General features: G+C 42.0%; 1 protein-coding gene across 4 annotated transcripts in view; it reads left to right on the forward strand.

Moving 5' to 3' along the window:
* Window positions 1-9997, forward strand: part of ALDH18A1 (aldehyde dehydrogenase 18 family member A1) — a 30640-nt gene extending 20643 nt beyond the window's left edge. For 3 of the 4 annotated variants that reach the window (XM_014945253.1, XM_014945255.1, XM_014945256.1), the window contains 7 exons: window positions 1010-1230; window positions 3394-3531; window positions 3635-3830; window positions 3983-4104; window positions 6379-6565; window positions 8074-8169; window positions 9207-9997. In XM_014945253.1, coding sequence (XP_014800739.1) covers window positions 1010-1230; window positions 3394-3531; window positions 3635-3830; window positions 3983-4104; window positions 6379-6565; window positions 8074-8169; window positions 9207-9388 — 1142 coding nt within the window. In that variant the 3' untranslated portion in view covers window positions 9389-9997. Of the gene's footprint in view, window positions 1-1009; window positions 1231-3393; window positions 3532-3634; window positions 3831-3982; window positions 4105-6378; window positions 6566-8073; window positions 8170-9206 lie in introns of those variants that run through there. The other variant, XM_014945257.1, reaches the window with a different exon arrangement.
* Window positions 9998-10555: the final 558 nt, after the last annotated feature.

Genomic DNA, 10555 nt, shown 5'->3' on the forward strand with positions numbered 1-10555 from the left:
AGGACCTTGAGAACTTGTCATTTTAAATAGCTGCAGCTTCCTTAATTACATAAACTAGGTGCCTGCATCAGAGAAGATACCGAGGCCTTGTGAAACACCGAGCAGTGTATTGTAAAAGAATAAAAAAAAAATATATTTAGTGCTCCATTTTGCCAAAGGAGGCTCACTTTACAAGTGGAATATAACAAACATAATCTGTTGTTGTCATGCATAAAGTGAGTATTTTCTGGGCTGGTTAAGATAGTGCTTGGCTCCTGAGGGCAAGTCTGTCATCTCTATACTTAAATTGTTCCTCTCCAGAAAGAACCTTGTCCCCATCTGATTGAGGGAGGTGTTCTTTAGGTGGCTTGGATTAAACCCATTCTTCTACGTTAGATTGATGCATTCATTGAGAAGTTGGGATTGGGATGTGTACGTAGAGGGATAGCAAATGTATGAACATGACACATCACGAATTGTAATACCTTGTGGAAGACACCAGGGAACCCTTTTTTAACTTGACCAGAGTACTTGAGGGTGCATTTCTGGGTTATCTTACTGTTGAAAGTATTCAGACTAGAAAATTCAGGCAGCTCTTGCTCATTTTTTCTTGAGCAGAAATGCTATGTGTGCCTCTGTGCTTTGGGACTTCTATCTGTAAAACAAAGATGAAGTTACTGACTGAACCTTCTAGAAATACTGCAAGGGTAGAAATGTGTAAGAAATTCAATTGTGTAGCAGTGCTTGAAATAGGACAAACCTTATCTTTGTGGATGTTGACGTTGCTTCATGTACAAATCACTTAAACCACATAAAGTGGAAATGTGGTGGTATGTAAAAAATCATTGTCACATTTGAGTGATTTTATTGTGGCTGCTGGACTAAATGATTTGTGTTTTTCATCTCAGGTAGCTTTCTTGCTAGGATGCGGGAAATATCTGAATTTTCCTTAGGTTCACCACTTTGGTCGCTTTTGCTTGAGCCTAGACAGACCAATCTATCTCCAGCATGACTTTTTTCTTTCTTTTAGGGAGATTGGCACTTCCTTTGTTGAAGCGTCTAAGTCTGTCTACATCAAAGCTGAACAGCTTGGCTATTGGTCTGCGTCAGATTGCAGCATCCTCACAGGACAGTGTTGGTCGTGTAATTCGGCGAACACGGATAGCAAAAGACCTGGATTTGGAGCAGGTGACAGTGCCTATCGGTGTCCTCCTTGTGATCTTTGAGTCCCGTCCTGACTGTCTTCCGCAGGTATGTAAGGAGGGCAGATTATACTGTTGGGAATTCTTTGATGACAAAAGAGAGAGTGTTTCTGTTGGTGAGCAATTGGGAGGCTGCAAGAAGTCTTGTCTCAAAGGACTCTTGTTTCGATTCTTCTAAGATCAATTTTGTTGGCATCCCTATTTTTCCTGCAGAGATATTCTCAAGACTTGCTTCAGCAATGTTCAGTTATTCAGGCTTGGGTTTTTTTTGGTTTCTTGGTTTTTTTTACCCACCCTGACATACAGAAGGAGTTATCATCTTACATTCAGATGGTGCAGTTCTTGCATGTGTCTTACAACTCTGTGTTCAGTGCCTGACTCACGGCTTGGGAGGCTCTGCCAATGAGCACTTGTTTTATCTGTCTGTGCTGCCTACAGTGAACTGCAGGCTGGGGTTAAACAGCAACTGTTTAATACAGATGCTAGTAATTAACTGTAACTGTTAGGAATACATGATAAAAAAATATTAAGAAATGCTAAGTACAGAAAGCACAGAAGTTCCAGCTTTGAGTGGTCTGTCCTGTACTGATGCTGCTTCTGTACAGTGGGGTGGAATGATAGCTTTAACTCAGTTGTAGCGAAATGGGTGTGAGGAAGAATGGCATTTCTAAGTCTTGAAGTACTCAAGTTACTGGAAAGGAGACTGAAAATCTCAAATAGTGTACTGTAAGTGAATGTCATTTATCTTGTGCCAGGAATAAGGCAGGTGTCTTAAAGGCAAATACCTTTATCTGCAGTGCTGCGTTGGGAGTATTGCTGTGGGTAAATGCTGTTATAATGCATGAAAATATGGGGGCTGAATTAATGTTGCAGAGGCAACCTCGATCTTAGTTTCAAACTCCCCACTACTGAGCAACTGTAGTAGATTTTAAAAAGAAAACAAAAAATCCCTTAATTATCAACACATTTGCCGCAGTTAGCATCAGGGCTCTAGGAAGTTTGATTGAGGAGTTCTCTAATATATGAGCAGGTGTTTGAGGAAAAAGTGGTGGGTACAGGCACTTTAAAAAGGAAGTGAGACATGACCAGTGAATAGCTTGGTACTTCATGCCTGAATTTTGTGAGTGGTCCCCAGTTCATACTGAAATGGAGTATGCTTCAGGCAAAGTTCCCATGAAACTCCCTTGTCTACCATTGTTAGCTCCTTGCTGCTAAGTCTGTTCTTCATAAATAACCACTATGTTTCCTTGATGAATTCTAGTTTGTCTTCCCGGACTTCTATTCTGGTCTCTTGCCTTGCATAGTTGATGTCTCCCTCTTTCTCCTCCCCTTTATTTTATCTTAAAACTTACACCATATTAACTTCTGCTGTCTGACATACTCCTGGATAGAAAAGAACCAAAAACTGAAAGAAACAATAAAGTAACTGCCACCACCCCTCTGTTACAGAGGTTTTCAGTTTAGTGGGGAAAACAATAAGAACAAGTGTCTGGAAACTGAACAAATTTGGTGTATGTTTTCAACAGCATAAGTCATTTTTTATCTAACTTCCAAAAAGCAATGGCTTCTTTGGAGCATTTTTTTAAAATATGGTCTAGTTGTGTTGCCAAACTTAAATCATGAAATCTGGCACCTTAAACAGAAAAGCAACAATATCAGTCTCTTCCTTCTGGTTGTAAACATGAAAGCAAAGTGTTGGAGGTGATGCTTGGCTTATTGTCTAGAAGGCCTTTCCCACGCTTAGGGCAAGTGTTGTCTATTTATGATTTCGGTTTTAGACAGCACAATGAAAGTGTTCCTCCTGCTCATAGGAAGAACTCATTAGCCCCTTTCTGACAGAGTGGTTAGAGACGAGAGTTCTTGCACCAAAACTTATCTTGCCTAGGGTGATGGCCCACACAGCTACCCAATTCATACCAGAGCTTATGCCCAGGGTTTCCTCTGCAGTCTTCCCCTGGCACTAGTACCCTGAAAACTCAAGTTTGTTCTTGAAACACTAAAATATTTAATTTCTGGAGTTAAATGGGCTGTTACTTGTAATGACTTTTTTATGCAATTAAGTGATAACTAGATTAACATTGAGTAAATGAATAGGTTTTAAAATCCTGTTCTTAGTCTATTTTGTGGGTGTTGTTCCTACAGAAGAGACAGATTACTTTTCTCCCTTTTATTTTTTTTTTTTTTCCCCCTTAAATAATTTCTTTTCTGACAGGTGTCTGCTTTGGCCATAGCCACTGGAAATGGCTTGCTACTTAAAGGAGGGAAAGAGGCAGCACATAGCAATCAAATTCTTCATCATCTGACACAAGAAGCGCTCTCCATTCATGGAGTCAAAGACGCGGTACAACTAGTAAGTGCCTAGTATTAAATCAACAGTTCTTTGCTCTGGTGTGTATAAAAGGTATGGGTAGAACTCGAGAGTTTAAACATAGACGGTTTTGTAACTATCACAGGTGAACACAAGAGAAGAAGTAGAAGATCTTTGCCGTTTGGATAAGCTGATAGATCTTATCATTCCACGTGGTTCATCGCAGCTGGTCAGAAATATCCAGAAGGCTGCTAAAGGAATCCCAGTGATGGGACACAGCGAAGGGATCTGTCATGTGTATGTGGATACCGATGCCAGCGTTGAGAAGGTCACGCGAATAAGTAAGCTGGGAGAGGGTGATTTGAATTTCATGGGTGTAACTGAGCTTCATATTTGGAGTATGTGATATGATTATCATAATTGATAATTCATGTGCTGTTGAAAATCTTTGTCATATCTGTTAAGTAACCAGTTATCTACTCTTAAACCTCAGTCAGAGACTCAAAGTGTGAATATCCTGCTGCCTGTAATGCTCTGGAAACTCTGTTAATTCATCGAGACTTGCTGAGAACCCCGTTGTTTGATCAGATCATAGACATGCTGAGAGTAGAACAGGTTAGTCATTCATACTTCTGTTTTGTGGCTGGTTTTTTTCCTAACACTTTAGAAGCATTTGGTCTGGCTGGTGTAGCCCTGTTTAGTTTTATGATGGCATAGCACAAGTTATCCATATGTCTCTTTGTACATGTAAATGAACTTATGGAGAACTTTCTTTGCTTCTCCACATAACCCCACCTTTTTCCTGTAGAAATGTTCTGAAAGCAGCTTCTTCAGGACAGCTACGTGCCATTTTTGGGATACAAATACTACTTTTATATAGAAAAAACCCCCATATTCTGCCTTAGAAGAGCATAGATAAAACTCTTTCTCTACCCTTCTTGATTCTGACTTAATTGCTGTTAACCTCTCAGATAGAAAGCCTCTTCTTCTTGGATCTATTAGTTTATCTTCTTATGCAAGTGAATTCCCTTTCAGCTTTCCTCCTTTCTGAATTTTTCATCCACATTTTTTAAGACGTTTCATCTTGTATGCCCTTAATACCCAGGTATTTTCTCTTCTAGCATGTCGAAGGAACAGTGAAATGCCAGTATACTAATTAGTTGCTTTGACATGGGTAATATTTTGTTGGTAAAGGTAGCAGAGATGCATTGGGAGAGAAATATCAATGAAGTAGTGTGGATTGCACATAAACTGAGGACTTCCACACAGCAGTATGTATTTGGCAAGTAGAGTGTACAGGCAGTGATTTAGTGCAGGTAAAATAGAGAGGCCGTATATGTTGATGTTGAAGAGGTCATAGTAAAAGAATAGATAGTCGGGAGCAAGTCCTCACTTAATGGATTTTTTTCACGTCTTGTTTGGTTGTTTCTTGAGAAGGGCAGAGCGAAAGGTAGATCTCTGGATTTTGGATGGAAGGAGTGTGAGGACTAGTGCATTTCCAGCACCACCCTCCCAGCTCCTAATACAGTGGGGAGGATGTTACCTCTGTCTAATCTGACCTAACAACAGGAAACATGCAAATACTTGGCAGGATTATGCAAATAAATAACTTACAGTTGCACAAGAAAATGTCATTTTACCTTCTTAAAAGCCTTCAAATTTCGGAACTCGTGCCTTATTACCCATTTATGTTTGTCCTGTCAAAATTTTTTGTGTTTCATTTGCATGGGGATTTCTCTGCTGTATCACATCTAATTGTTTAATTCTCAGTTCTAATCAGTTCTAATCTCTCATCGTTTAGGTGTCTTGGCTGCTACGATTCAACTCAGAGGTTGATAATGTGTTAGGTCATCTTTATAACAGATGAAAAATGTCTGTGTGAGTTTTGTGTCTGAAACATGTGCCTCAAAGAGAGATGGTGTCAGTTTACAAAATTAAAGGGTAAAAGCTATTCAAGATCTTAAGTCTTTTGGCTTAAGGGCCGGCTGCAAGATTTTAGCTGTTTTCCCAGTATGAATGTTGTACTGTCCTCCTGCCTGGTGACTTTCTAAGAGATGCCATTACTTTACATAATTTGAAATGTGTCCTGAACTAGGAGTATTTCATGGTAGGTATGTCAGCTAGCATGTCAGCTGTTGTACCTTGTCTTTAGGTCACCGATCTGCTAAGTTTCCTGAAGTATAGGGTTATTTTTCTTATGCTGCATGAACATTTGATTCACAGATGCTGTGGGTTAACCCCAGTCAGCATCTGAGTACTGTCCAGCTGCTTTGCTCGCTCTCCTCTGTCCCAAGCAGGGCCGAGGGGAGAATAAGAGGAGCAAAAGCAGAGAACCTTGTGGGATGAAAGAAAGGTAGTTTGATAAGCGAAGGAAAGAGGAAGAAAAGAGAAAAGAAAGGAAGAAACACCCACAAACAAATCTGACCACACAAAAAAACAACCCCCCAAAACCCACTCAAATGCGGCAAAGCTAATTACTCACCATCTGCCACAAGTAAAGCAACACCCAGGCAATCTCTGAGCAATGCCTCCCCTCTTCAAAAAACCCCTCCCCTCAGTTTGCATTGTTGTGCATGGCATTACATGGCATGGAATATCCCTCTGGTCAGTTTGGGTCACCTGCTGTCGGTTGCTCCCCCTCTGAGCCGTCTCGCTGGGGGGACAGAGTGGGAGAGAAAGAGAAAGCCTTGACGCTGTGTGAGTTTTGTTGAGCAACAGCCAAAACATTGGTGTGTTTTCAGCACTGTTTGAATCACAGGTCCAAAACATAGCACCACAGGGACTGCTATGAAGAATATCAACACCATCACACACAAAGTACAAGAAGCCACACTTTCCCCTGGAAGGCATCAGTATGGTCAGCAGCATAACGTGTTTCTGATATTGCAGGTGAAGATTCACGCTGGCCCGAAGTTTGCATCTTATTTGACATTCAGCCCTTCAGAAGTGAAATCTCTCCGCACAGAATACGGGGACCTGGAGTGCTGCATTGAGGTGGTGGACAGTGTCCAAGAGGCTGTTGAACATATCCACAAGTATGGAAGTTCTCACACGGATGTTATCATCACAGAGAATGGTTAGTGATCGGTCTGCTTCCTTAAGCTACTGGTTTGATTTGACTTCCAGGTCCTGGTGTTCATTGTATTGCAGTAGTTACTCTTCTCTTGGGTCTGTAGTAGGCGTTAACCAGCTGGAGGCCTATGGGGTAAATGTGCCTGTAGTCCTGTTTAGCTCAAAGAAAACATGTTGTGTGGCCTTTTATTCCATGGTGTTAAGGAATGTGCTTGAGCAATTGGCCAATAGCAAGTCAGCACGTGCTGTTACCAGCCAACTTCCTTTGTGTTCCTGTGTTGGGCAGACTTACCACATTAGAGGGTTGTGCAGAAACATCTCCTGCATCCTGGAGATGTCCTTAGGCCTCTGAAGGCCGATGAGGTGAGGTTCTGTAGTACCTACCTCATTGGAGGGAATAGGGACTGTAGGGAAGATCATACTTGATCCACTTTGTTTTCCTGTGTCATTTTTATATCTTGCAAACAAAGACCACAAATGGTTTTCCCCTACCTCTCCCAGTCCTTTACTTCCCACTTCTGCATCCCTAGTATAAAAGCTGCATTTTTCTCAATTGGCAGTTACTTGCCTCTTTGCTGTGAACTTGTGCTTCTTTGTGCAGCTCCCGCCTGTGGTTTGAACACACCTTCGGCTCACAGCCTGGCTGGAGCTGTGCCCAGCCTAATTAAACCTAACTAAAGCTGCGTCCAGGCCAAGGCTGACTCTCAGACCCAGCCTGGAACTCCTGAGGATCAGCCTCAGTGAGGTCGTGTTGATGTGCAGCTGACTGAGTTGAGCACACTTCTGTTTCTGTACCACCTGCTGAGCTTAAATGAGTGTCACTTAAAGGCACGTGTTCGGTACTGTAACCCACTGCCACAGGACCTGTTGCAGTAGCAAATTGCTAGGGTGTGTGCTGGAAACAGAACTGATCTTTAGTGTTTGTCTGGTTGCTGAGGGTGACTGACCTGCAGCTCACAGCCTTGCGGAGAATGGGGTTCTCCAGAGTACTAAGGCTTGCATCACACTGCTTGAGCTTCCTCAGGTTTTGCATGTTCTGCATTAAACTGGGTTAGTTAGCTGATTTCATGTGGTATTTCTGCATAGTATTTCCCAAATATTGCCTGCAATAGCAATTTAGTTTAGAATTTTTCATTATCTAGAACAATTCCATGTTTAAGACTAATGGAGAGCTAACTCTGTAGCTTTAACTGTCTCAGCCTGACTGCAAAATAATGTTTGGGGAAGCTGTTCTTTCTTCCCAGTCATGCAACTATCCCTGTTCGCAGGTTCTAGACTGAGTGTATTTAGAATTGGAAATCTTTTTGCTTGTAGCATTTGCATCTGAGTCTGCTTCATCAGCACACTGGGAAGAAGGTATAAATGAACATGCCTTAGCCCAGGCTGTTTAAACACTGATAAGGTTGCACATGAAAGTTGTATTGTTCTATCTGTTCACTGCGTTATGTTTATTGGAGTGCACGATTATTCTGTACATACTGGATTTTATTTTTCTCTCTGCCTCTTTCCCAGAGAAAACGGCAGAGTTCTTCCTCCAGCATGTGGACAGTGCTTGTGTTTTCTGGAATGCCAGTACCCGATTCTCTGATGGCTATAGATTTGGACTTGGTAAGAGAGAAAATACTGCAGGCATGTGATTTGCTCTTGCGGGGAAAGTGTGACGGTCTTAAACCGGGAAGATCAGATTAGTCTCTGATCTTACTGTCTAATATAAGGCTTTCAGGAAAGGTACTGTAGGAAAGATTGAAGCCTAGACATTTCATCCATGTGGAACAGCATAGTTAATTAACTCTTTCCTGCTGGAACTAGTCAATGCTGCTATATAGGCTATGTGGATTAATTTAGCAGGAGGGAGCAAAGATCTTTTGGATCCTTTGAAGCTCTATTTGATCAGAGTAAAGTATGTTGCCTTGCGTGTAGTGATAGAACACTGCAACACAGGACGTGAGACTGGTGATCAGTGTTTCTTTTGTTTATCTGTCTAATGGTGCTGTACCAGATGCCATGCTTCGTTCCTGCTGGGCAGACGGCTCTGTCTATCGTGCCAGCCCTGCAGTGTAGAGGAATGAAAGGCAGGAAACAAACTGAGTACCGGTTGCTTAAACAAACGGGTGCAACCTGCTGTGAATTGTAGAAGACAAGGGAAACATACTTTCCTGAGGCAGAAACACCGGAAATCTCTGTAGTAGGTTATTATTGTATCAGCTGGAACATTCAGTGTTCCATGTGGTTAAAAAATTCTAGTTAGGGTCTTGCAATATCTCCTCCAAATGGTACGAAAGGACATAAGATCAGAACCTTGACTAATTTAGTTTTTTTTTTTTTTTCTTTTTTAAAGGACTAAACCCTTAGGAAACAAGTCTAAGATCAATGTAAGAGATATCCATCTCTCTGGCATCTTTCTCTGTAAAAGTACCTCTGTAGCAGCCAGAAGTATAAACATTACAATTTATAATGTAATAGTTAAGCTCCTCTAACTTTTAAATTAGAGCAGGTAAACATAGCTTCTAGCATTTGGAGAGGAGCAGAGAAAGGCAGGTCGCTGAAAGGAAGGCAGCTGATTTTACAAAAAGGTGCAAAACTGCGTAGTATGAAGTGAACATGTTCTGAGGATTAACTGCCTTTATCTTGTGTGTTTCCTGCAGGTGCTGAAGTGGGAATTAGTACTTCTCGTATTCATGCACGTGGACCAGTGGGAATTGAAGGACTCTTAACTACGAAGTGGTTGCTGAGGGGGGACAATCATGTTGTTTCTGACTTCTCAGAGCACGGCAGCATGAAGTATCTTCATGAGAGCCTCCCTCTCCCTCAGAGAAATACCAGCTAAAAACATCGGAGCTGGGGGGAAACCCTGGGGTATGAGTATTTCCTGATGGTGTTCAGGCTTCAGGGTGCTCTCTGCAGAGGGAGTTTGTTTTTCATCTTCAGGAACATTGTTCTTGGTCACTGTGCAGCACAGTGAATACACAATGATCCCATCTCTGAGACTTTTGTTTTCCCTGCGTCTTTCCTTAGATAGTATCTGCAAACTGACCTCGCTTTTTCCAGAGACAGACTTCTTCAAAACGTACAGGTATCATAAGGAAAGATTTCAATGTCTGCTGCATTCCTTTTTTTCATCCAGATGCTCCCTATAGCAAATATGCTTGGTGCTGGAGCATTTTTTTTTTGTGTAAGTCTGTTTTATTTAAATATCTGCTCTGCAGAACAAACAATTGTTTGGGTTTTTTTTCTTCAGTTTTATGATCATGGCAGCTCTTGAAAGCTGGAAAGCTTTACACTTTCTTTGTATTTGATTACTCTTGTGATAAAGGGATAGATGTTCCAAATGCATAGTAAGCTTTTGACCAAGAAACCTTTTATATCTCATTGCTTTGTATTGTTGACTATTGTAGATAAATAACACAACTGTCTATTAAGTGAATTTTGTTACTTATTTGTATTGAAGGCTTGTTTTTCTTTGGTTTTATATAAAATTTAAGTTTCCACAACCCCTCCTCCGAAAGCAATGCTACTTCGACATTGGCTTTTCCTGACCAAAGCTGTGAAGAAGTGCTTTCCTCTGTGCCCTGCAGCACGATGCTGGGTGTGGCTCTGCCTTTGCTCAGCCCTGAGGCCACAGGCATGGCAGTGGGGCAGGTCCTGGAGCAGGATAGTGCTGCTGGGCATGCTGGCGCGTCGCAAGGAACAGATAGATGGAACAGATTTAAGGATATTTTGAATCTAGGACAATAACTGCAACCCTAAGAGAGTTACTGGCGAGCCGTTCCTGGGGAAGCAGGAAGCTCCAGGTGTTTGGAGGCCTCCCCAATTCCCCTCAGGGACCACAGGTGACTTTGTGAGTTTCCTCCACGCCTGCTTGCTCCACACAAGCCTGCACTTAGTCTCTGGTGCCCCACACAGAGCCATGCAGCATTGTTGGGGGGCTTGTTGCGAGGCAAAAACCCCTGTTCCGCATATTTTTGGTGCAGAGGCGATGGCTGTTGTTGCCCGG

The sequence above is a fragment of the Calidris pugnax genome, unplaced genomic scaffold (genome assembly GCF_001431845.1).
Source record: "Calidris pugnax isolate Ruff unplaced genomic scaffold, ASM143184v1 scaffold89, whole genome shotgun sequence".
Taxonomy (NCBI): Eukaryota; Metazoa; Chordata; class Aves; order Charadriiformes; family Scolopacidae; genus Calidris; species Calidris pugnax.